This window comes from Ovis canadensis, chromosome 7 (assembly GCF_042477335.2).
Source record: "Ovis canadensis isolate MfBH-ARS-UI-01 breed Bighorn chromosome 7, ARS-UI_OviCan_v2, whole genome shotgun sequence".
Taxonomy (NCBI): Eukaryota; Metazoa; Chordata; class Mammalia; order Artiodactyla; family Bovidae; genus Ovis; species Ovis canadensis.
Genome location: NC_091251.1, coordinates 40,823,528 through 40,851,105, shown reverse-complemented (window position 1 = coordinate 40,851,105; position 27,578 = coordinate 40,823,528). Strand labels below are relative to the sequence as shown.

General features: G+C 37.2%; 1 protein-coding gene across 1 annotated transcript in view; it reads left to right on the top strand.

Moving 5' to 3' along the window:
• Positions 1–27,578, top strand: part of AQR (aquarius intron-binding spliceosomal factor) — a 98,983-nt gene that overhangs the window by 16,682 nt on the left and 54,723 nt on the right. Inside the window, exons 2-12 of the mRNA XM_069595983.1 lie at positions 639–1,117; positions 4,574–4,630; positions 6,733–6,773; positions 9,867–9,902; positions 15,930–16,050; positions 18,130–18,270; positions 19,897–19,965; positions 20,955–21,055; positions 23,721–23,797; positions 26,529–26,593; positions 27,078–27,194. Coding sequence (XP_069452084.1) covers positions 1,043–1,117; positions 4,574–4,630; positions 6,733–6,773; positions 9,867–9,902; positions 15,930–16,050; positions 18,130–18,270; positions 19,897–19,965; positions 20,955–21,055; positions 23,721–23,797; positions 26,529–26,593; positions 27,078–27,194 — 900 coding nt within the window. The 5' untranslated portion in view covers positions 639–1,042. The remainder of the gene's footprint in view (positions 1–638; positions 1,118–4,573; positions 4,631–6,732; positions 6,774–9,866; positions 9,903–15,929; positions 16,051–18,129; positions 18,271–19,896; positions 19,966–20,954; positions 21,056–23,720; positions 23,798–26,528; positions 26,594–27,077; positions 27,195–27,578) is intronic.

Below are 27,578 nucleotides of genomic sequence, written 5' to 3'. Positions count from 1 at the left end.
GTACTCTTGCCTGGAGAATCCCATGGAGAGAGGAGCCTGGTAGGCTACAGGCCATGGAGTCGCAAAGAGTCGGACACGACTGAGCGACTTCACTTCACTATCTTTTTCTATAGTGACAGAGGGGTTTTCCGGGTTGCTCAGTGGTAAAGAATCTACCTGCCAGTGCAGGAGATGCTGAGACACACGTTTGATCTCTGGGTCAGGAAGATCCCCTGGAGAAGGAAATGGCAACCCGCTCCAGTATTCTTGCCTGGGAAATCCCATGGACAGAGGAGCCTGGTGGGCTGCAGTCCATGAGGTCGCAAAGAGTCGGACATGACTGAAGCGGCTTAGCACGCATAGTGACAAAAAGAACACTTCTACCCAGTGGATGGGTAGAAGAGAGATAAGAATGGATCGCACAGGAGTAGTAGGAAACTTTTAGAGACACTGGATATACTTATTATTATGACTTCGGTAATGGCTTCACAGATGTGTGCCTATGAAAAAAAGATCAAATTTCACACAAAATATGTGCAGTTCATTATAGACTAATTTATATTTCCATGAATCTGTTTAAAAAGTTAAAATCAAGCCTTGCCTCCCCGTCTAATTTTTTTTTTTCACTACTACTTTTTTTTTTTTTTTTTTTTTTTTAGGGTTGAAAGAATCCCAAGTCTCCCTCTTCCTCCCCAACGCTAACAAGAAAACCTCCACCAACACCGTCTATCAGGCCACTGAGACATCAATCCAGTCTCGCTGGAGTTTTTCTGTCGGTTTCCCACTAGGGGGCAGAAGCGGAAGAGAGCGAAGCTCTTGCTTCTCTAGCTCAGAGCCGACACCTTGCATGCACTTCCGGCCTTGTTCTGTTCCGCTTCCCGAAGAATGTACAAGCTGCGGTACTCGTTCCCAGTGAGACTGTAAACCTTGAGGATATTCTGCCCCGCAGAATTTTTGCATCTTGGAATTAGGCAGCTGCAATCTCCTCTTCGGGGAAGTTCATCAGATTCACCGCTGCTCGGAGCGGTCCTTTCTTTTCCATTGGAGCGGAGAGAGTGCTGCCATGACGGCCCCTGCTCAGCCCAAGAAAATCGTGGCCCCTACGGTGTCCCAGATCAACGCAGAGTTCGTGACCCAGGTGGGCTAGGGCGAGTCTGGTGTGTGTGAAGGGATGAGGACTCTGAGGCCAGGGGGTGGAATTTTCCTCGGGAAGGGAGCATCCAGGAGGCTCAAATCTTTTTACTAAAGTGTATGTGCTGTGTGCCAGCCACCGTACTAGCTCTTGGGGAAACCATGGTTAAAGAGGCTCTGCCCTGAGGAGTTCACATTCCTGGGGATACAGAAACATGAAAAGAAAGCTTTTATGCTAGAGTTTGTCGCTGGAGCGATGAAGTCGCAGAAGGAACAGCCCAGTCTACCTGAGACTGGCAAGATTCCGTAGCAGAGGTGATGCTGAACTGAGTGTTGAAGGAGGGATAGGTTTATTCTTATCCTTAAAGTAACCTCGATCTTTGAGCGGAGCGATGAGAATCAGACAAGAGACTTGCTTCAAATAAATGCGTCTAGGAAGAGCAGTCTCCGACGCTAATGCGTGAATGTTCCTCTAGAACCCGTTACTGTGTTTTATTGTGAACCGCGGTTGGCTTTGAACAGGGAAATAGAAGCCTGGTAGCTCATAGCAACATTCCTAATCCTTATTTGTTGTTTGGGATATTGACTAACAGTGCAAGTAGCTCAAGGTAGAACTTACTACTCACCAACTTCTTTCTTCCCTGTGCCCTGGCTCAGCAGATTTGCCAAGGCAGAAGCATAGGAGTCACTTTGCGTCCTTCTTTTCCTAGCCTGCACTTTGCTACATTCTAAATGTCTCTTAAATCTATCTGCTTTCTGTGCCTTAAGCCAGGTTTCCATGGTTTTCTTCCTGAACCTAGGTATACTAACCTGTGTTCCTGTCTTTCCACTTGCTCTCCTCGAGCTCATTTTTCACATTGTTGTCAGAGTGATTTTACCCAAGTACAAATCTGATCACCTCACTTATCTTCTTACAATTTCTAATGAGTTCTAATTGCCCTTAGGATAATGACTGGAATCATCCAAAGTGTTTTATATTCTAGCCTGTGCTTATATCCAGTTTTGTCTGTTATTTCCCCTTTTCTAATTGTGTTTTAGCCATACTCAACTGCACTTAATTGTGCTGTGTTATCTTTCACCTCCTGGCTTTTCAACATTGTTCCCTCTACTTAGAATCCTAATCCTTTCTGCTCCTCCCACCCTTTTCTTGTATGGTTAATTCATTGTCATCAATCTACATCAATTTGGAGAGGTTTTTGTGGATAACTTAGACTAGATTGTTATGGTTGTTCAGTCGCTAAGTTCTGTCCAACTCTTTGCAACCCCATGAACTGCAGCACTCCAGGCTTCCCTGTCTCCCTTGTGAGTTGCTGATGCCATCCAACCATCTCATCTTCTTGTCACCCCTTCTCCCCCTGCCTTCAGTCTTTGCCAGCATTAGAGTCTTCCAGTGAGTCAGCTGTTTGCATCAGGTGGCCAAAGTATTGGAGCTTCAGCTTTAGCATCAGTCCTTCCACTGAATATTCAAGATTGATTTCCTTTAGGATTGACTAGTTGGATCTCCTTGCTGTCCAAGGGATCTCAAGAGTCTTCTCCAGGACCACAATTCAAAAGCAACAGTTCTTGGGCTTTCAGCCTTTATGGTCCAACTCTCACTTCTATACATGACTGCTGGAAAATCCATAGCTTTGACTATACAGACTTTTGTCAGCCAAGTGATGTCTCTGCTTTTTAAAATGCTGTTTAGGTTTGTCATGGGGTTCCCTGGTGGCTCAGAGGTTAAAGTGTCTGCCTGCAATGTGGGAGACCTGGGTTCAATCCTGGGGTCAGGAAGATCCCCTGGAGAAGGAAATGGCAACCCACTCCAGTATTCTTGCCTGGATAATCCCATGGATGGAGGAGCCTGGTGGGCTACAGTCCATGAGGTCGCAAAGAGTCAGACTCGACCGAGCGACTTCCCTTTAGGTTTGTCATAGCTCCAGACTAGATTAGAACCCTCTTTTCACATATACTTGGAATTTTTGGGAGAAAGTATCAGTTTCCTCCCCTCAGGGAGCTTACAGTTTAGAGATGAGTCAGTAAATGAACAGCGTAGTTTCAGACAGTGATCACTGCTATCGGGAAAATGAAACGGCACTGTGACAGAGCAGGCGGAGTGTATAAAAGCAGTCAGGAAAATCCTCTCTGAGGTGACTTTGACCTAAGACCTGAATGCCAGAAAAGGAGCCAGTTGGGGAAGAGCAGGCAAACAGTATGGGGAGACGCAAGTGCAGATGCCTTATGATGTGTATGTAAAGGAGCCAGGAGCGTGAACTCGTGGAAGGAAGGATGGCAGAGGTGGGGACAGAGAGTATGTAGGGACAGTACCATTTCCCTGCCCTTCCTCCTCTATTATTTCTGAGCACCTGGTGCACCTGACCAGAGAAGGTGCTTTCTAATGATTATTGAGTGAATGATGTGTCGAGGTTGGAATTTAATTATAAAGAAGACCAGATATCTGAATTCTGTGATCTCACTTCTTTAATGATAAGCATTTTTTAGCAATAAAGTTTTCTTAAAGTATGTACATTGTTTCTTTTGAGACATAATGCTATCCACTTAATAGACTACTGTTATTGTTGTTTAGTCTCTTAAGTCATGTCTGACTCTTTTGTGACCCTATAGACTGAGCCCGCCAGGCTCTCTACCCATGGGATTTCCCAGGCAAGAATACTGGAGTGGGTTGCCATTTCCTTCTCCAGGGGATTTTTCTGATGAAAGAATTGAAACCTAGTCTCCTGCATTGGAGCCTTTGGCCACCTGATTCAAGAACTGACTTATTAGAAAAGACCCTGATGCTGGGAAAGATTGAAGGCAGGAGGAGAAAGGACGACAGAGGATGAGATGGTTGGATGGCATCACTGACTTGATGGACATGGGTTTGAGCAAGCTCCGGGAGTTGGTGATGGACAGGGAGGCCTGGTGTGCTGCATTCCATGGGTTCCCAAAGAATTAGACATGACTGAACCACTAAACTGACTGACTTCTGCATTGGCAGGCGGATTCTTTACCATTGTGCCACCAAAGAAGTCCTCCTGAGTGTGTGCTAATCACGTAACGATTTATTGTTTTGCAGATCAACATTCCTGAGGACTTTGAATCTGGTGTTTAGTACTGGCTCACTTGTGAACATTTTATCGTGGGCAGCTCATTTAGTTTTTCTAAACCTGTGTTTCCTTAGCTCTATGCTGAAGATGTTTGACTGTGGTTATTAACTTTCCTCTAGGGGTAACTAGGAAAGTATGTCTTGTTTTGTTTTTAAAATCGCAGTAGCAGGTTGCCATGCAGGGCATTACTGACATTCATTGGATTGTGGCCAAAGATGCTAACTGGTCTACAAGCCCATGTAGTCCCCTTAGTAGGTAAATGACTCTTATCTAACGTGGCCCTGTGCCAGAAGTGCTTGTTACTGACTGATCTTGGTCTTTTAGCTCTACAGCCATATGAATATATGACTTACTATTTATACTGTTTGCTTTTGCAGTTAGCATGTAAATATTGGGCACCCCATATCAAGAAAAAGTCGCCCTTTGATATAAAGGTAAGTATTTTTGATTTGCAGCATCCTTTTTGAATACGTATGCTCTTTGTATCTCTTTTTCAAGAGCTGACTCACCAAAAGCTTTTCACCTTTTTTAAAGTTAAAATGAATGGTTTTCCAAACTAGTGATTACTCATAAGAGAAAATTTGAAAAATACAGAGGCTATACATATGAGAATAAACGATCATTTCTCAGTGATAACCTCTATCATTTGTTCTGTTTCCTTTAAGCTTTTAAAAAGTGTGTGTGGATTTTCCTGTTCATAGATTCTTAGATTGCTTTTGATTTATCATTATTAGATGACCATGTAATGAATATCTTTGTAAATATACAGCAGTTTTCCTACAGGTTTTTTGACAGTTCACCTAGGATAGAATCTATTGTTTTCTGGTTGATGAGCTTCAATAAAGATCTGTAATAATGGTAGAAGAGGGGTGACTTGTTTAGTGTAGAGGATCAGAGGCGTGGGGCCAGTCATATCCAGTTAGAGAATGGTCTTAGGATTCATGTCACACAGTTTAGAATAATTGAAAAGAAAAAAAGCCTAAATGTAGGATTAATTCTTACTGAAATAGGTTCTTAAAAAGAGGTCCTTACATGAAATAGAGCTGACATATTGCATGCCACTTAATGTGTAGTAAAGACTGATATAAAGCTTTGCCATTATAAATTGAATTGTGATACTTTAGGCACTCTTAGTAAAACTGAACCCCAAATTTCTTATTATTTGAGCTTAAATGTTTTATCTATAAATATATTTGTTTTGCCAGCAATCCCATTTTGTTCATTAGGAAGATATTAAACTTGACATACATTAGTTACTCTTAATTATTGGCCAGGTTGCTTTATCTTACTTTATGTTATTTGTATATGTTGGGTCTGGGGGTTCCTAGAGTCATTTTTCATTGATAACAAAATTATCTTGATGACATTACTAGATTGAGTTGAACCTAATTAGATCAAGATTTTTAGAGGTTAAATTTATATTCAGATCATTTTAGTTAATACTAGAGATAATTCTAGATGAAGCTGTGTATGCCTGTTTAGAAAAAATTTATTTTAACTTGGTATTTAAAGAAGATTATACCCTTCATTTTATTATTTTTTAATAATTTAGATTTTAATAGAAAGCAGAAAAAAACAGAAATTTCATATAAATTCAAGATTTGCTTGCCTCATTATCTTCCTGCCTTTACTATCCACAAACATTTATTTGACAGATATACTCTGAGCAATTAAAAGATATCATAGTTACCATAAAATTATATTATACCATGTTAAAGCATTTTATAATTTTAACTTTTTTTTTAACCTACTCATCACTAGCACTACTATTACTTTAGCTACTGTTAACTATTAAAGCCTCACCATATGCAAGGACCTGGGCTGAATTCTATTTTTGGGGGGGGGGGGCTGAATTCTTTATGTGTGTTATCTTTTAGCAAACCCATGGGGTAGTTAATAGTATAATTAGATCCTTTTTGTATACTGGGAAACAGCCTTAGAGCAGTCAGGCACTTGCAGAGGTTGTAGCCATCAGCAGTGAATGTGGCTGGTTTGAATCAGGCTTCCAACTCCAGAACCTGAATTCTTAGGGATTATACCATCTTACCCCCCCCCCCCCCAACCCAAGTAAATAGAAATCAGAGGTTTTATCATGCATTTGGAAAACAGAATGGTGTTTGTTTCTGTTATTCCTTTGTGCTTTCAGTTTGCTTTCTGATTTTTGAAAACACATTGTTAAAACTCTTAGATGAAGCCTGCTACCATTTAGTATTCCTTGTTAAAACTATGTTTTAAAAATTATCCTGCTCTTGTGAATTTTTGTTTTCCCTAGAAATGAAATAAATACGTCATTTTAATAATTATTTCTATAATTATTTTTATGCAGACATATTTATTTTTTCTACTACTTTGCTTTCTTGCTATTTTACATTTTGAGGAATATAATGGGATTATAAAAAATATCTCTGAAGTATTTCACTAGAAGTAATATTTGAGAGCTTTCCTAAACAACTTGTGTTATGTAATCTCAGTAACTGAAAACTCTGAGTCTGAAAAAAATTATTTGAGATATTAAACATTTTTATATTTTTAACAGGTGATTGAAGATATATATGAGAAAGAAATTGTCAAATCAAGGTAGGAATGAGTTTAATTTTTATACATAGGGATTAGATGTTTCTAACTTAGATCTCATCTGAGCTTCTAAACTAAATGTAGTTATAAACTTGGAACTTTCTTTTCTTTCTTGATTTGATCATCAGGGAGATGGTAGCTAGAAAAATTACATCTAGCTGCTGAAGAGTCATAAGATATTTCTTTGCCTTGTAATTTTTGACTCAGATTAGAGCGATTAAGTTCTTTAGGGTTTATTTTCTTTTTGAAGGAATGTGAGGAAGACTAAACGTAGAGATTTTAAGATTTCAGTTCAATTAATACCAATTTTCTTACCATTTTCTGATAAATCTTTTTAAAAGATTATTTAAAAATTGGAAAAGTAAACATGCATGATAACTAAATACCAAACAATGAAATAAGTATGTTGTATAAGCTATGTATGTAATAAAAAATTATTTTGAACAATACCCAGAAGGGGGTAAGTTTCAGTAAATCTTCTTCCCTGACCCTTAACCCTCAGTGTCTTTATTTATATATACATCTTTTCCAGTTCCCTACCCCTGTGATTTTTTTTTAAAACTGCGTCTTGGACTTTTTCCATATTTGCACCTATAGACATATATGCCCAGTATTTTAAAAGGTAATTAACTGTTTTAGTATGAAATGGAAACATTCATGTTATGAATGTCATAGAGCTTATAAAATGGCAGATTATATTTTTTCATGTGTTCCATGAAATGAGGAGGTGAATTTTGCTAAACATAAACACAGTGTCAAAATAAGAGGTTAGTTGTTTTGTTTTAATGATTGATTCTTGAGCCTGATTGATTCTAGAGCCTTTGGTCCTAACAGGACCAAAGACCATCTTATGGTTTGTTTGCTTTAAATTCTAAGAGCAGTAGGAAACCAGCGAAGCCTGATGGTGGTATTTTAAAAATGCTCCCTGTTGGAGGGGGCAAGAGGCAGGTAGTTAGCTAGGTGGATATTGTTGTAGTCTGGTTAAGGATAATAATGGCATGGGTTAGCATGGGAAGTTGAGACACAAAGGAGTTACCAGTCTGAGAGAGAGGGAAATGAAGAGATGGTTGGTGGCTGGATGTGCTGAGTGTGGGAAGGGAGGAATCGGGGATGACTCCGCAAAGTTTTTGGCCAAGGGAGTTAGGTGAATAGGTGCCATTCCTGACTTTGGCTGTTGGTGGTGGGATTGGGTATAGGAATGTTGAATTCTAGCTACTAAAGAGCCTTATAGATATAGGATAAGCAGTTAGGTATCTAGGTGTAGAGTTACGAATAGAGAACTTGGTTGAGCCTACTTTGAGCACCATCCACCATTCTAGTTCTAAGGGTACATCAGTGAACACGGCAGATAAAGTCTTGTGTTAACTCATGGCGCTTATGTTCTAATTCTTACCTGGACAGATAACATATGCAGATGTAGCGTCAGCAGGTCGTGAGTGCTATAAATTAAAGTGGGATTAGGGTACAGCAACAAAGACTGCTACGTTAGATTGAATGACCTGGCAGTCCTCCCTTAAGGTGTATCACATGTGAGCTGACACGTTAAGTATTATCTTCCTTTTATGGATGAGAAAACTGAGGTGCAAAGACGTTAAGTAACTACCCCAATATATTTTACCATAGGTAGATAAAGAGGCTGCTCCAGTTATTAAATCTTTCTTCTCTGATTCTTATCCAATACTCTGTTCTTAAATAGGACAGGGTCCATTTGCTCTTTAGGACTCTCTTAACCCATACACTGTGATTTAATTGTTAATCCAATTATGAATCCATCCAAGTGATTTTTATACTGAAGAAACAAGGATAACTTACAGAGCTGTTTACTTTTGCCAGTGTTTAGATTTCTTTTCATGAAAAATGTTTAATCCTCTTTACAATGAAATTAACAGATACTGCATAAAATGTACAGAAATGTATAGCCTTCTGAATTTTATCACCACCAAGGTTAAAAAAAAACACCACCAACATTGTCAGCATCCTAGAAACCCTTGTATGGCCCTTTGCTTTACCATTTAAATATGTAAGTATGCAAACATGAATACTGTAGTTTAATTTTACTTGGTTTTAAGCTTTAAAAAAAATGGAACCACATAATATGTACTCTTTTGTGGCTGGCTTCCTTTGTTCACAGATATTATTTGATCTTTTAATCTGTGTAATAATCAGTCTGGAGCAGATAGCTCAGAAGTTCATGTCAAGTCCTTGTCAGCCTTCTAACAAACTTTGTATAAGTAATATTTGTCATTATTACTTGTAACTTTTTGTCCTTTAAAGATTTTCCAGCATGTCTAGTCTCTAGACCCATTTTTATATTTATATATATATAGCATTAGTTAAGCTCTTCACCTGTCTCAGCAAGTTTAATTTGCAAAGCTGGAAGCTTATATCCAGTGGCATGGTTCTGGTCTGGCTTCTTTATTTCTAATATACAAAATGATAAAGCTAAATTAGTGGACATTTGAACCTACCTTTGCAGAGATACCCTAACTACAGGATCATTTATCCATGTAAAACAAACAGTTCTTTTTCTTAAAGAATATACAGAAATATCTGATACTGTCTCTACAATTTTCTAATATTTTAGACTTAATATCAAGACTGCATGACATGTCTGTAATACAAATCTGTGTCCCTTGTATAGGAAGGCAGGCATGACTTCAGCAGAATGTTTCCATTTGATTATTATTAAATGAAAGAAGATTTGTACTTAAGAAATTGAGGCAGACTAGCTTTTGGCAATGGTGATCCAATAATATTGGTGATCCAATATTATGAATATTGATGAGCACTTGTGTTTTGATTAAATCTATTCAGCTTATTAGTTTGTGTATTATATCCTTGTATGTCATGGTGCTAATTGTGTTTGTTATGTGAATAGGATATAATTCTTCTTAGATAGTTTTTAAAAATAAATAAACTGAACAAAATAAAAATATATAAAAGCAAAATTTGCTTTCTTCAGTGTTTTATTGGATAAAATTATTCTGATATATGAGTCAGTATTAAAACAAGATTCCAGAATACATCTGTATTAGTAACTCAGAAATGTTATATTCTCTATTTAAATACATTTACTATTGACTTTTATATTTTTAGGTTTGCTATCAGAAAGATAATGCTCTTGGAATTTAGGTGAGTTCAAAGACTTTACTTTGACGAAGTTAAAGATGACAACGTGACTTAACTTTTAACTAGGTTTTCTGTACACTTCTGTGAGTTGGTAGGAAAATAATAACTATAGGCTTTTGAAGGTTTATATTTTTGTGTTTGGCTTATTTTGGAATATGTGTATGATGTCTTTTGTTTTCAAGGATGTTGTTCCATTGTTAGTGTAACTGTATTTTGAATTGTTTCTCACTAATTAAGATAGTGTGTGCTGAGCAATTTCTGAACTCTTACTTGGTTCCTCTAGTTACAATGGGAGTAAACTGGAATGCATTCTATAACCATTTTTTTCCTTCCAAGCTTATTTATTATGACCAAACCAACCTTGTTCTGGCCTAAACCACTTACAGATATTTCAGGCAGAAGAGGATATGCAATTTTTAGATTATAATTTAGATTATATTACAGCTAGGTATGGCCAGTAGACTGGAAGTAAAAGCCAAGATTGTTGTTGATGACAGTATCTGTCATTTATTGAACCTTGTGCTAGACATAGTGTTGAACATTTTATATATAGAGCAATCATAGCAATGCTGCAAAAAGTCAATGTTATACTTTCCATGTAGTGAAGGAAAAAAACTGAGATCAGAGCAGTTAAGTAATTTGTTCAAAATAATGCATTTAAGTAATTGGTGGAGCTAGGATGCCAGTGTCTTATGCCAAAGCTCATGGTTTTTCCACTTCTGCACCCTCCCTTGGGGTATGCTGCTGCTGCTGCTAAGTCGCTTCAGTCGTGTCTGACTCTATGCGATCCCATAGACGGCAGCCCACCAGGCTCCACCGTCCCTGGGATTCTCCAGGCAAGAACACTAGAATGGGTTGCCATTTCCTTCTCCAATGCATGAAAGTGAAAAGTGAAAGTGAAGTCACTGAGTCATGTCCAACTCTCAGCGACTCCATGGACTGCAGCCCACCAGGCTCCTCCATCCATGGGATTTTCCAGGCAAGAGTACTGGAGTGGGGTGCCATTGCCTTCTCCACCCTTGGGGTATAGTCTGCATCAGAAGTCAGTCTCTGTTTTAATGACTAACTCTGGGAGATAATGAAAGACAGGGAAGCCTGACATGCTGCAGTCCAGGGGTGGCAGAGTCAGACATTACTTAGAGACTGAAAAACAACAACTCCCTTCATAAACTGACTTGATCCTCACAAAAATGGCATAAGACTAGCGATCACTTCAAGAAAATGAGAGATACCAAGGGAACATTTCATGCAAAGATGGGAACAATAAAGGACAGAAATGGTATGGGCCTAACAGAAGCAGAAGATATTAAGAAGAGGTGGCAAGAATACACAGAAGAACTATACAAAACAGGTCTTCACGACCCAGATAATCATGATGGTGTGATCACTCATCTAGAGCCAGACATCCTGGAATGCGAAGTCAAGTGGGCCTTAGGAAGCATCACTACAAACAAAGCTAGTGGAGGTGATGGAATTCCAGTAGAGCTCTTTCAAATCCTGAAAGATGATGCTGTGAAAGTGCTGCACTCAAAATGCCAGCACATTTGGCAAACTCAGCAGTGGCCACAGGACTGGAAAAGGTCAGTTTTCATTCCAATCCCAAAGAAAGGCAATGCCAAAGAATGCTCAAACTGCCGCACAATTGCACTCACCTCAAAATTAAGGTGAGTAAAGTAAGCTAGTAAAGTAATGCTCAAAATTCTCTCGGTTTCAACAGTACGTGAACCGTGAACTTACAGATGTTCAAACTGGTTTTAGAAAAGGCAGAGGAACCAGAGATCAAATTGCCAACATCTGTGGATCATCAAAAAAGCAAGAGCATTCCAGAAAAACATCTACTGCTTTATTGACTATGCCAAAGCCTTTGACTCTATGGATCACAACAAACTGTAGAAAATTCTTCAAGAGATAGGAATACCAGACCACCTGACCTGCCTCCTGAGAATGCTGTATGCAAGTCAGGAAGCAACAGTTAGAACTGGACATGGAACAACAGACTGGTTCCAGATTGGGAAAGGAGTATGTCAAGGCTGTATTTTGTCACCCTGCTTATTTAACTTATATGCAGAGTACATCATGAGAAACACTGGGCTGGATGAAGCACAAGCTAGACTCAAAAAGATTGCTGGGAGAAATATCAATAACCTCAGATATGCAGATGACACCACTCTTATGGCAGAAAGTGAAGAAGAACTAAGGAGCCTCTTGATGAAAGTGAAAGTGGAGAGTGAAAAAGTTGGCTTAAAGCTCAACATTCAGAAAACTAAGATCATAGCATCCAGTTCCATCACTTCATAGCAAATAGATGGGGAAACAGTGGAAATAGTAAGAGACTTTATTTGGGGGGGGGGGGGCTCCAAAATCACTGTAGATGGTGACTGCAGCAATGAAATTAAAAGACACTTACTCCTTGGGAGAAAAGTTATGACCAGCCTAGACCGCATATTAAAAAGCAGAGATATTACTATGCCAACAAATGTCTGTCTAGTCAAGGCTACGATTTTTCCAGTAGTCATGTATGGATGTGAGAGTTGGACTGTGAAGAAAGCTGAGTGCCAAAGAATTGATGCTTTTGAACTGTGGTGTTGGAGAAGACTCTTGAGAATCCCTTGGACTGCAAGGAGATCCAACCAGTCCATTCTGAAGGAGATCAGTCCTGAATATTCATTGGAAGGACTGATTCTGAAGCTAAAACTCCAGTATTTGGCCACCTGATGCAAAGAACTGACTCATTTGAAAAGACCCTGATGCTGGGAAAGATTGAGAGTGGGAGGAGAAGGGAATGACAAAGGATGAGATGGTCGCATGGCATCACTGACTCAATGGACATGAGTTTGGGTAAACTCCGGGAGTTGGTGATGGACAGGGAGGTCTGGCTTGCTGCACTCCATGGGGTCACAAAGAATCAGACACGACTGAGTGACTGAACCGGTCTGAACTGAGCTGAGGTGTTCTTATTTATTTTTGCAGAGAAAAATTGAAGTTTGTAGCTATGAATTAACTTGTAAGTGAAGTACCTGCTATATCTTAAGAACTGTATTGGTATTAAATACTTGATCTCATTTAATCCTCATAATAATTCCAGTAAGATCTTCCTCATTTTATAGAGAGCACTTAGGCTAGAAATTGGATCCATATGACTCTTAGATTAATACACTTTTTTCGTCATACCATGTCATCTTTCAAGAAGAACAAGAAAAATCAAGTGGATGCTGATATACAGTCAAGGATAAAGCCAGAGTTCTGTGGCCCTGGCAAATATCAGATGCTAAGAGAATTGCAAGAACTAAAGGAGAAAGCAGCAGAACATATTTAAGGCACCAATGACAGTGAAAGACTTTTAATAACTGATGAAGTGGGTTGTTACCTTCCTGGAACTTTTATGTAATTTCTGGGTGAAAATGCCATTTTCTCTGTGCCAGCCTCCAGACACAATAATTCTTGAAGTTGTAGTAGAGATAATTGATGGTCTCTTGCTAGAGTGGAAAGTGAGATGGCATGGAGAAGGTGTCTAGGTATAGGAGAGTGAACTGAATCTTGAGAAAACTCATCAGAGGGGCATGTTATTATATAGATTACATTTGCTACAATTGCCAAAATAGAATCAGGGGATTAGTGAACAGTCTTTAAATTTGGTTTAAAGAGATGGAGTTGGAGTGTGATCTGTATGATCTATATATCACAGAGATAAGTCCATCATCTTGGACAGATCATTGACTCTCATATTCTCAGATTCCTTATCTGAAAAATGTCAAGAATAGGTTTGGAGTTCACTGTGTAATCAGATAATACCCATGGTATTACTGTTAAAAACTGTGGCAAGCCAATGATATCTGTGGGACATCTGGCAGAATCAAACATAAAGATACTCTGAAATGATATGTATTCCATCTAGACTAAAAAAAAAAAAAATCCTACAGCGAAAACCTTGATGAATGTGAGTCCAGACTCTCAAATTATAGGGCACATTACAGCAAAATTTAGTTGAAGCAACAAAGAGCAGAATTAGATACTCCTCAGAAAACCACAGGTAATTAAATAACATACATACTGTCAAATCATGTTTAAAATTACTATGAGTATAAAAGAAATAGAATATGTGAATAAGAAACAAGACACTAAAACCAGGCAGGTTTGGGGGAAAATGAAAATAAAAGTCATTGAAATTTAAAAACTCAGTGGTTAAGTTGAATAGATTAGACACAGCTAAAGAGGGAATTAGTGAATGGGGATTTAGAGCTGAGAAAATTAACAAATAACAGAAGCATACAAGGCAGTTAAGAGATATAGAGGCTAGAATGAGAAGGTCCATTAGAAGTTTCAGAAGAGATTTAGGGAAAATGAGGGAGTGGCAATTTAGAAGAGGTGATGGTTAAGAATTTTCTACAGTTAAGACATGAGTCTGTAAGATTCAGAAAGTATATATAGCAAGCTGTGAACACAGCAACAGTGACAAAAATCTTAAAATCTGCTTCTGCTGCTGCTGCTGCTGCTAAGTCGCTTCAGTCGTGTCCGACTCTGTGTGACCCCATAGGCAGCAGCCCACCAGGCTCCCCCATCCCTGGGATTCTCCAGGCAAGAACACTGGAGTGGGTTGCCATTTCCTTCTCCAATGCATTAAAGTGAAAAGTGAAAGTAAAGTCGCTCAGTCGTGCCCGACTCTTAGCGACCCCATGGACTGCAGCCTGCCAGGCTCCTTCGTCCATGGGATTTTCCAGGCAAGAGTACTGGAGTGGGGTGCCATTGCCTTCTCCTAAAATCTACTAGAGGAAAACAATTACTCAGAGGAAGAAGAACAAATTGACTGTAGACTTCACAATTGCAATAATAGAAAGGTAGTAGAATGAGTCTAGTCAATAGAAAAATAGAACTATCGACCAAGAAAGAATTCTATCACCAGCTAAACTGCATGAGATTAACAGATTTCAGACAGATTCATACTAACAGACTTGCTAGCAGAAGTTCTGAAGGGCATAATTTAGGGAAAAGGAATTTAAACTTGTAAAAATAGAATGGTATGAAGTTTCATGCATTTACTATATGAAAAGTAGTCTATAACTTGGAGCCTTTTGGCAGTTATTTAGGATAAAATACTATTTACCAGTTTCCTAGGCTCTCGCATACTAAGTAAGAATGATTCCTAAAGATAGACCCATGGAAATATCAACATGAGGAGACCTTTGAAGCGTAAGAGGAAGTAGAAAAATTCTGTGTTACAGCGCAATCTGAAATGCACAACTGTGTGTGAACACCTGTGCATGCGTGCGTGTGGACATGAAGACATAAGTGAAACGTTATATTGAAAAGTCATACATGTGGAGTGATTTAAAATAGAAACAAAAAGTTCTGTGTTCTGCATTAGTGCTTGAGAGGATTTTATAGCCCACAGCAGTGATTGATGTTTATAACTACTCTGAACAAGAAATGGTTTTGTTTTGAAAATCAGAATTGCTTAGTTTAGGAATGTTTTCACCAGTCTTAAAATAAGAATTTTGGCGTTTTGAAAAGAAAATGCTAGTTACCTTGAAAACTGACTTATGTTAAATGCCTTGTAAATTAAGTAACAGATCCTCTTTTTGAGTAAGTCTTTTTCTTAGTTTTCAGAAACCATTTGGTCCTGATATGAGTTTGTGTTAATTTCTCAGTTACTTTTGTCTGTGAAGCTGTCCATCATATGATTTTAGAGCTGATATTTGTCAGATATTTTTGTTTTTTACTCTGTTAAGCACCATAGATAAGGAAATATCCAGTGCTCTAATGGTGATAATTATATATGTCAGTAATCTTTGATGTTTTCCTACTTTGAAAAACTCTCGTTTTAGAAATAAAACTCTCGTTCTCCAGAGCCATATTTGCTACATATGTTTCCAATAGTAAGACTGACCTACATTATAGATTAATTTGTGAAGGGCTCTCAGACTATCAATACAGATTTTCAAAAAGCTGTAAGTAATTAGACTTTTTCAAGGGGAGTGATATAATGAGATGGTAGTAACTAATGAAATATTCTATGCCTTTTATTCTTCGTAGCCAGTATCTTGAAAATTACCTCTGGATGAATTATTCTCCAGAAGTGTCCAGCAAAGCCTATTTAATGTCAATCTGCTGTATGGTGAATGAAAAATTCAGAGAAAATGTGCCTGCATGGGAGGTAACAGATTTAAATTACTTCATAGCTTTCTTACTGTCCTCACTTAAGCTGTTACAAAGTAGCTTTTTTACTGATAATATTTTTAGAACAGGAAAATATTTTTATCCAAAAATAAAGTAAATATTGAGAAAAAGGATGGATGCATGAAAAAATATTGGGTTGGCCAAAAAGCTTGTTCAGGTTTTCTCTAAGATAGTATGGAAAAAGCCAAACAAACTTTTCGGCCAAATCAATGATATTTCTTTTGGTTTCAGTTCTTTCTTTAATATACTGTGAATTGAAAAATTATGAATGTGAAATTATTTTTCTGCTTTGTGCTTAAAACAAAGAATGGTATGTATTATAAAGACTTTTACATCAGATAAAGTAAATTTTATATTAAGTAGCTGAAAGAGTCGGACATGACTGAGTGGCTGAACTGAACTGAGTTCAAATAGATAATGTTCAGTGAGATAATATTTTTCAGTGCCTTGTTTCACAACAGAGAGTATGTGTTTATAGTTTTACCGGAGTAAAGTAGTATGTCTAAAGTCAAAATAGGTGCTTATATTGTAATTTCAGTCTTCTCTTTGTCTGATTTTGGATCTGTTTTCTCTTTTGAAATTTATAATTGACATTTTCTCTTTGGCTACTATAACAGAGCCTTGATCAGCTAACAGAGGTCCAAAATCTAGGTTTTCTTTGGCCATTATGAAATGGTCAGCTCATCAAAAGAGTTCCTTCCCCTCAATCATACTTCTTTAAATGAAGGAAAGCCATGTATGCTTGCCATCTCTTTTGAGGGGATGGTATCCAAATTGAAAAGGTGTTAACATTCTTTAAGCTAAAACCATGGACCCTCAAATATTCATTAGTACCATCATATAAGGGCCTTGTGTCTTATTGAGAAATCTTAGAGGTTTCTTAAAGTTGCCTTGAACCACCAGAGGAAGGGGGAGGGACACCAGAGAATGACTTCATCAGTTTTCATGTTGTAAAGACCACTTTGGTGATTTGAGTTGATACAGATAAAGAGAAGAGGTTACACACAGATTTGGAAAGTAAAATTGATTGGATTTGATAATTGAAGTAGCTTGAGGGACGGGGTATTATTTTCAGTAACCTTCCAGGTTTGGGCAACTGAATGTAAAAGATGAGAGGTGCCTCTTACCAAGATAGGTAGAAGAGGATTGAGGAATGCTTTGGCAGGTACAAAACTGTTGAACTGAGTTTGGACTTTCTGAGTCTAAGTTGCTTTTGGAATATCTAGATGAGATTGGAGCAGACAAAGCAGTCTAAGGACTGGAGAAGTCTGGACTGAAGATGTGTCTTTAGAATCATTAGCATATGGTAGTTGAAGTAATGGGAGAGGGAGAAGAAGAATGAGGCCAGATCCCCAGGGACACTGCCTTGTAAAGTGACAAAGAAGAGAAACCGCATCAAAAAGGAGTTGAGCGTTGGTAAGCGTCCTTAGGATTTGACAGCTATAACAGCTTCAGGGGAGTGCTGTACATGGAAACTTTGTTTCAGAGAAGTAAGTGGAAACAGCTAGTATAGGTCATACGTTTGGAGCACTTGCCCATGAAAGAAAAGAGAGCCAACAGAAAGGTGGGGAGGTAGATCACAGAGAAGCTTGAATATGTTTACATTATTTACCTTTTCTTTTTAAAACATTATTTGTATATTAAGAGTAAAGAAATAATATAAAGGAAAGGGTGTCTTTGAGATTAAATAGAATAGGAAGACTTCAGTTTTTGTTTAAGATGTTTCTTTGTTTAAATTAAAATAATTAAAACACTTTAGATCTTTAATTAAAAAAAACAAATCCTAAGCTAATTACCAGCCTAATACTTGAAGAAAAAATAAAAGAATCAAAGCCATTATTTTATTAGCTGAAAATTTCTGCAACTCTCACATTTCCTGCCAGAAATCTATATTTGACTTGCTACAGTGAATTTTAAGTAAGCAGGTAATCTTTTTGTAATTACAAAAGATTGGTTTGGTTAATAGACTCCTAAGAAGTCTGCCAGTGTTTGCTTACAGGAGAAAAAGAGGTGAGCAAGCCATTTCAAAATGAATTTTTATTTTTTCTCTTTTCAGACTTTTAAGAAGAAGCCAGATCACTTCCCATTCTTTTTCAAGTGCATCTTGAAAGCAGCGTTAGCTGAAACTGATGGTGAATTTTCACTCCACGAACAGACAGTCTTACTGCTTTTTCTTGACCACTGCTTCAATAGTTTGGTAATTTTACTTTATCTTTGGGGAGAATGTTCAAATTTTCTTATTCTTTTAAGTTGACTGTAAATGAGATTAGCTCTAGAGCCATCTCCTCATAGTAGTAGAGAATGAGGACAATGCTAACATTTCAGCCCCTTCTTGGGAAAATCATCTTGTAGGGTCTGTTTGCTTTTTAATAGATTTGGACTTGATCCCTTCTTCTTTCTATGTAGCGTCTAAGTAAAATGATAAGAATTGAAATTCTCCAAATATAGAGCAGCAAAGAGTCTGATAACATAAACATTAAGTAATGAGATCAGTGTCATAAACTGTACACAGGGACATAGCTTCATTACTTCTCAGTCATACCTCATACATAACCCGGCAGGTCAGCAGGAGAGTTACGTTTTGAGTTGACTGTTTAGGGGTGATTATGGATGATCTTTCAAAATCTCTTAGGTTGCGCATAATACATTTTTCATTCTTCGTAAGATTATGTTCTAAAAAATAAACATTTATAGTAATTAATATTTCATTTGTACTTCTCTCCTGGGGTTATCTGAAGGTATTTATCTTTAAATAAATAGGTATATACCTGTATATATATATATATATAGGTGCTTCTGAATTGATAGTGCATTTAGACCCATGCAGGAGAATGCATGTGGTTCTTTCTTACCCTGAAAATAACGTTGATAGACGGATGGTTATTATCTGTTTCCATGTAGTACCTCACATGGGTCTTCAAAGACCAGAAAAAGATTTATATTCAGTATTACCTCTTTAACATTTATTAAATTAAACAAAGCAAATATAAATAGATGTGATTCCTTGTCAGAAATGGAACAAAACCAAGATTTAATTAGTATTGGTAGTTTGGTGCTAGTTTAATTAACTTAAAAGCTATCTTATTATTGGTACTTTTTTCAGCTTACCACCAATATTCATTATTTGAGGTAGTTATGCTCTAAAAAATAGCTGTGAACACAGAATTAGCTAAAACTGAACCACTGCTCTTAGGGAAAATACAGAGATAGTTTCATGCAAGCCTCTGGTCACATTTTCATCAGGTGATCAATGTATAGCCTTGTTTTATGTGTTTCTATTTAAAGTCACTTTATATATATTGTTGATTTGTTAACGTTGAACTTGTGACCAACTTAAGTCTGAACAAACTTACCTAACACACAGTATTTTCTCTTTAAGGCACATCACAGCATTCTTTCACCTGGGAGCACTGAACGGCACTGAAGCCCTGTGCTTAGGGCCATTTTACATATCAAAATCACCAACAAAAATCACAATATTATGAGAAAGTAGCACTAAATAGACCAAAAAGAGATGCTAGTGTAAGAGAGCTGACGCAAGAAGGCAGAGCCCACCTTGTCTAACCTCAGCTCAAAATGTGTGTTGGGCAGTTCACACTTGGCTCTGCTCTGTGCTGTCACTGAATGACAGTGAAAGCATTGGGAGTATTGAATTGAGGGCTACAAATACATCTGCAAGCTGATGACATCACAGACATGGAATTTGGAAATCATGAGGCTTAGCTGTATCTTTTTAAAAAATGGATTGAACTTCTTAGTAATAAAAAATCATTGATTTGAAAGAATTGATGGCATATTTTCCCCTCATGACTGTTTTAAACAGGAAGTAGACTTGATACGGAGTCAAGTACAGCAGCTTATCTCTCTCCCGATGTGGATGGGCTTACAGCCTGTAAGTATCTCAGTTCAGAAACTCACATGTATTTGTAAGTGGAACATGTGGTTTTAGATGGTGTAGCTTTGTTATCGATATAAAATGACAGTTAAAAATCCCCCACCAAATTTATCTAATTTACTATGCATTAACTAATCATAGGTGTAGTTTTTTTCAGTTTTAAAGCTTGTGTATAAGCCAATAAATGTTTCTCCTGACGTCATTATTTTAAGGTGAAATAGGTAATATCTATTGAGCTCATAAAGGGAGTTAATTTAGTAAAATATTACTCATATATATGTCTCTGGATAAGACTAAATACAGACTTGAATTTTTAATTTTCCTTGAATGTAATGTACATACAGCTATAGGAGATAATCTGAATTATATTTAATACTAACAACTTCATTTTTTCCGTCAAAGTCTTACTGGATAATATGGGCGAGTATTGAAGCCAAATTAACAGATTTTAGGGAGTAGAGTTAAAACTATCAGATTTCTATATAATACTGTATTCAGAATTTCATTTCCTGCATGTGGGTGGTTTTGCAGACATTCAGATACACAAGCTCATTCATAGGCACCAGTTGATGAAGGTTAAAACAGGCCCCTATAAATAATTATTACCAAGTTAAAAACGGATAAGTACCATGAGAAAGAGTGGTGGTATGGACATTTCCTTATTATGATAGCTGTTTTATATGCTCTGTTTCAGACTGACTTTTTGGACTTTAAATGTTAATGCTCATATTTTTCAAATTGAAGTCCTGAATTTTAGAAATAAGAAAGAAAATTTATTGCTGAGCTTAAAATCTCAACGAGAAATTTCTTTTGTCTTATATTTTTTCTATTGACAAGTATTGGAATTGAAGTAGTTTTTTAAAGTGTAGGTGTTAGTTTCTTAGGTTCCAGCTTTTGTCATGTTCCTATCTGGTTTTATCCCATTGCTCTATATTATATCCTTACATTGGGGTTATGGCTGATTTAATGCCACATCATTCTTTCAGGCACGATTGGAATTAGAATTAAAAAAGACACCTAAGCTAAGAAAATTCTGGAACTTGATTAAAAAGAATGATGAAAAGATGGATCCAGAAGCAAGAGAACAGTATGTTGCCAAAGCTTTGTTCCATGTTGGTTTGTTATACTGAGTTGTGAGTCTTAGATGTTGCTGACTTGTTTTGTTTTTCCCTTTACGTAGTTGCTGAACCAAATAAGCGATTAAGAAGTGCTTTTACTTAGACCATCATAGAAATCTTTTTCACAAAGGTCCAGTGGAGAAGCTGCACGTCATTTCTCCTTTCCCTGTCTCTGCCCCAGTGACAAGCGTTATCAGTGGTCTTCCCTTTGCCTGTTGTCCATCCGAGTTTGTTCATCATGGATGGGTCTCAATTTTCTCCACAGTCTTCAGGCTGTCAGTCCAACTTTTTCCCATTCCCTCACTCTTAACAATGACTTACACACTACACTTTATATGCTTCATTCATTCAATAAATCTAAGTGTTTATTATTTTATTGGGTACTATTATAGGTGTAGGCGAAATGGCATAGAACAAAATAGAAGGTAATTCCTACTCTTGTGGAGTTTACATTCTCGTTGGGGAAAGCAGCTAAGAACAGATGGATCTTATGGTATATTATCTAGTGGTTCATGCTAAGGAGAAAAATATGACATATATAACGAGTAAGGAAGCAGATGAGGGTTGCAGGTTATTTTAATAGTAATTATTATCAATTGGGTAAAGTCTGGTAGCAAGCATTTATGTCATCAAACAAAGTTCTGTTAGTAGGAAGGAAGAAAAGAATCTGTATACTCTTAAGATAGCAGTCCTCAACCTTTTTGGCACCAGGAACCAGTTCATGGAAGACGTTTTTCCACAGACCAGGGCAGGGAGTGGGAATGGTTTCAGGGATGATTCCCATAAGGAATGTACAACCTAGATCACAAGGTCTGTGCTTCCATGGGAATCTAATGCTGCTGCTGCTCCGACAGGAGACAGCTCAGGCAAGTGATGGGAGTGGCTGTAAATACAGGTAAGGCTTCACTTGCTTTCCTCCTGCACAGCAGGAGGGGACCCAGGGGTCACAGGGTTGGGGGCCCCTGCTCCAAGAGGTTTGTTCCTCTCTCTGTCTTTGAAGCTAACTGGTCTACCTGTGTTCTTGCTTCATTTATTCCGTGACTCTTCTAGCAGTGAGTGTGATCCTTTTTTCTTTCTTCATCTCCAAGTGTTCTTTCCACTCATGTTTTTTTCTCCCTCTGCTTATGTATATATGCTTAGGACTCACTTCTTGAGCCTACGATAACTTCTTCTGACTCACATTTTTTCGTCCACTTAGGATAATACTCTGTTCACCCATAGATAGCAGTTGAAGTCATAGGTATGAGTAAGGTTATCTAATGAGTTATATAAACTGTGAAAAGAGGGTTGAGGACAAAAGTGAAGCTTGGAATTGTGCTGGTGATCACTGAAAATAAGAGAAACTGAAAAAAGCTGGATGTCAGAGAAATGAGTTTGAGAGTAAGGAAATGAGAGGTATAAGGACAAGAGAATAGGGTCAGAATAGGAATATCCTTTCTTTAACTTCAGGCTCCAGTCTCATCTCTTCATGATACCTTTCTAATCAATAACCTCTTAATTGGGCTACTTACATGATATCTTTGCATTATTTGACTGCTTTTTAAAAATTTAAATCCTCTCTTCCCATTACCTCAGTATGATTTAATTCCAAATCAATAGACTGTTCACCGTTTCATAAACATTCCTTTCCTAACCACCTTTGCCCCTCTACTTCACTTAATTGAGGCTAACCTTTTTAAGCAGTCTTCCAGACCAAGTACTAAGCCTGCAGTGCTTTCTTCTGAACTGAAACACAGTGTTTTTCATTGAAACATCAGCTCGTTTTGGAGTGGTTAGACTGTGCATAGTTGTTTAGAGTGTAAGTTCTATGATCAGACTTCCCTAGGTCTCACACCCACCTGCCGTGTAAGTTTGGGCAAGTCACTGCGCCTCTCTGAGCCTCAGTGTGCAGTCCGGACAGCACAGAGCCTGTTTCGTAGGACTGCTGTCGGCATTAGATTACCCTGTGTGATGTCCTTACACAGCTCAGATCCTAGCACAGCAGGTGCTCAGCTCATGTCAGGCAGTTTTACTAATCAATGTTGGCTTGTGTTACTGATTATAGTTTATGACTTGTCATCATTTTAAGTATATTTTAGTCATTTCCCTCCTTGTTATTTCCAGCAGGGCTGGTATAATCATTTGTAGCTGTCCAATATGTGATGATTGGTTTTTGAATAGTTGGTACATGAGGCGTCTTAAATTAGTAATGAGTAATAAGTTGTTTTTTAAACTAACATTTAATTCTTATACATTATAATACTCTATTTAATAATTTAAGCATATTAAAGTATGAAATTGCTCATTTCAACTACATACTTAAGTATTAGATTTTTAATGTTGAAGGCAGACTATAAATGAAAATTTGAAAACTCCTTTCTAGTCCTGACCTTTAAATCACAAGTGAAAACTTTTATAATAAGACAGAGATGCTTTCTGGGCTGGTTATTAGGCCAGTAATGAGGCTCATGTTTTCTTCATATAATGCTGTATTTCTCTCAAGGAAGAAGCTGTTTAAATTATGGTCCTGATTTCAGAGAGAAATGAAACAATTTGAGCAGTGTAAGAAAGGCTGTTCAGCATTTAAGATTTACTTTTGAAATAATTATTGCTCAAAAATAATTTGCTCCCTGTTTGTTATCTCTCTGTTTTTAGAGCCTATCAAGAAAGAAGATTTCTTTCACAACTTATCCAGAAGTTTATCTCTGTGCTGAAATCAGTCCCACTTTCTGGTAACTATCTTCCTTTTCTCAGCTCATTTGTGAAGTTACTATTCAGATGCCCATCTGTTATTTATATTCAGTCTAAAAACTGCTCTCCAAATGATTTTAAATTATATTGACAAGGGGTTATGTCCTTCCCTTTTCAAGTATGCTACCAGTCTGAGTATTGTGACTGCCTTAGAAATTCATATCATTTAAGGGCACCAGCATGGTTATTGAAATGTTAATTTATTTAGCAACTCTTTTTGGAGCTTCCTTATAACACACAGGTTTTGAACAAGGTTTCGGGACATGTTGAACAAGATAGTCACAGACCCTGTCCACGTGGCATTTATAATTTGGTACTGAATAATGTTTTCAAGCCATATCAAATACTGTTTAAGAGGGGAAGAGGAGAATTATTTTGAGATATGAGCTACAAGATGAAATGGGAAGTATTTTCCTCTGTCGTGGTCCCCATTTATTATGAAACAAATAGAAGTATATGCTGTATGGAGTATAAACTTCAAAATATATCACAATTATCCACTGTATATAGATACATATATGTGTGTGTATATGAGTATGAGCTCGATGTACCAAGAAGATCTAACTGCATTTTGCTGGGTTGGCAAGACTGACATAAGCATCTAGTGAGTGCAAATAGGGTATTGTTTACTTAATAAAAATATGTGTATGCTATGTATGATATCTCATTGGTACATTGGTATTAGAAAATATTTTATTTTCTAACTGAAATATAATCTAAGAACAGTTGAATACGTGTACCATATTTATATGCACCAGAGATTATACCATACATATGGATCAGAGAGCGTAGCTTTGTTTAAACTAAAATACAACAATGTGTACTTATAAATGTTGACTTTCCCCAAGTAATAGTTTACAACTGGAAGTCACACCTGTAATTCAGTGAGGAATAGATAATAATGCTACAGGTGCCAATTTATGGTGCCAGATTTGGGGTATAATATTACTACCAGTATTAGTATAAAGAAAAAATTGTCATATGCTTATAATCTGTCACCTAATTATTATATATTTAAATCTTTCAGGTAAGCACCATGAACCTGGAAAGAGGACTTAGATTTGGTTTCCTTGACACAAATAATAATAATGAAAACCAGTAATGTATAATAATTAGTGTCAGGTAGGGAATCCCCTGGCCTACAGTGTAGGTCTTGGCACTTCCACTACCGTGGGCCGAGGTCCAGTCTCTGGTCAGGGAACTAAGATCCTGCAAGCCATGCAGTGTGGCAGCGCCCCAGCACCTCGCACCCTCAGAAAGTTGATGGCATCTAGAAAGGTTTGAAAGTCAAGAAAATATAACAGTATAGGGCCTGCAGAAATGTTAATGACTAACAAAGCACTAAATGTTGCCATTGTCATAATATATTGTCAGAAAACAAAATTTCTTAGATTGATCTTGAGCTTTAATCAGAATTTATTAACTTGCTGGCAAAGGAAACAACAGAGATGAAAATAGTGTGCCAGTTTACAAAGGGCATAAAACCAGGTGGATTATATAGTTAGAAAACAGAAAACTAATTTTTAAAAGATTGTGTGTAGTTCTGTTTTGCAAGGTTATCGCAAGCAACTGTCCACATCAGTTGTTATAAAGGAAATCTGTGTAGGATGATTTGAAATGTCAGGGCTACTATCAAAAGAAGGAAAAAACACAGTACACATCCAAAGCAAGTGATAAGAATTTATTGGTGTCCAAAATTGGAATAACAGGGCTTCAGCTCTGAACAGCATGCCTCGTAGGGCCAATTAGTGTAAAAATATGCCGCTTTATCCACCAGAACTCAGAAATTGAGTGCCAGGCATCATGTTCTAATTTTAAATAGGCCATTTCCAGTAATTTTCTCAAGCTATAAATAAAAATATGAAATACGGATTTTGCTCATTTTTAAATTTTGGACAAAATTATTTTCCTTTGCCAGTAATAAGAACAGAAAATACAACCGAGGACCAGTTTGAACGGATTTAATTTAAAAGTCACTCATTTAAATTCTTTAGTTTTGGGAACTGTATGACCTAGGCTGTGTCTCAGAAAACTGGATTCCAGTTCTAACCAGCCCAAAATCAAGTCATTTTCCTCTGGTCCTCAGTTTCTCACCTATAAGATGAAGAATACAAAAATATTCATATTCTTCCTTCACATAAAGCCTTCTATTTGCCTGTCTACAACAAATAAATAAGTAGATTTAAATAAATTCAAATAAAGCATTTGTAGGACACCTTCTATAGGTCTAGCACTGGGTTATTCACTGCTGGGAGTCCTTAGACTAGGGACTCTAAATTTTTCTCCTTTTCATTTGAAACAATCTTGGCAGGATGGTTGCAGCTGGTAAAATAGCAGAACATTTTCTGACATTAGAAAAAAAAGAAATTTGTACTCTGAAAGTATATCATGTCACAAAGTTGTACTTATTTTAAAAATGAAAATGTTCTTAAAAATAAACACTTTAAAAATATGTTTGCAGGTCTGATTTTTAAAATGTATTTCTGATGCAAGCTACATTTTTCATTTTCTCCTACTTATAAAGCTTAATGTAAGTGTAAGGCCTGCCCTTTTTGAAAATATGTGAGGTCTATACTCTGAATCATAGTCCAATTCTGATGAATGAGATAAATAACCTTGTTTAAATAACTAAATAACTGCCAGTTTTAAGATATAGTACCATAGAATGACCTAAGTAAGAAAGTTTTAACATGTTTTCTCTCTTATGTTTAGATCCTGTCACTATGGACAAAGTTCATTACTGTGAAAGATTTATTGAACTTATGATTGATCTAGAGGTAAGAAGTGTGCAGTGATTTTTCTGTTACATAATCATTAAGGAAGCTGATGATTATATATGTAAAATTAAACCCATGACTATATATGAAATATTTCTTTTATCACCTCAAACTGGCCTTAGTTTGTTTGTACCTATTTCAAGTGTCTTAGAGAGAAGAAAGTCAAAAGTGATTGACTCTTGAAGTTTCAGATGACTGTCAAAGGGCTGTGTTTGTATTAAAAACCTTATTTAGTAGGATTTTGTTTGAAAACTACTGGCCAGGATAGAATCTGAGATTTTTTCCCAGTGCTGTACTTTGTTTAGAAACATTACCACTGAGTGTATCTGCAGCATGGCCTAGACCCTTTGCTTTGTGCAGTGTCTTTTGAGGGGCTGAGGGTACTCTGTATGTGATTAACACTCCTGCACTGAGTATCATTGGAGTTCTCGCCGCCTGCTGGGAGAGCATGCAGACTTATTGCTGCGGTGATTATTTTCTCTAGGCCCTACTCCCCACAAGACGCTGGTTTAATACCATCCTGGATGACTCCCACGTTTTGGTTCACTGTTACCTTTCCAATCTTGTTCGTAGAGAAGAGGATGGCCATCTTTTTTCCCAGGTAAGCATTGGTGTATCTGAATACACTTACTGTTTTCATTTCTAAGTTGATTTTTTTCTTCCTTCGCCATGCCACTGGGAGTACCAGGGCATGGCACAAAGTAAACTTTTGCTAAATATTTAGCTGAATGATGTAAATTCCAAATTAGTCATTTTAAAGTGAAACCAAGTCTTCATATACAAAGTGGATACCTTCTCATGTAGATGACCTCTATTAATGTTACATCATCATCTTTTTTTCTCTTCCAAATACTCATTTTATTAATTAAGCAGTAAAACAAACATTATTAAATTTGAGGGGGATGGTTAATTCACATAAAACTTGTTACTATGTGATGTTATCATTGGGCTAAATTATGCATGATATAGTTGCACGTGCTCATAT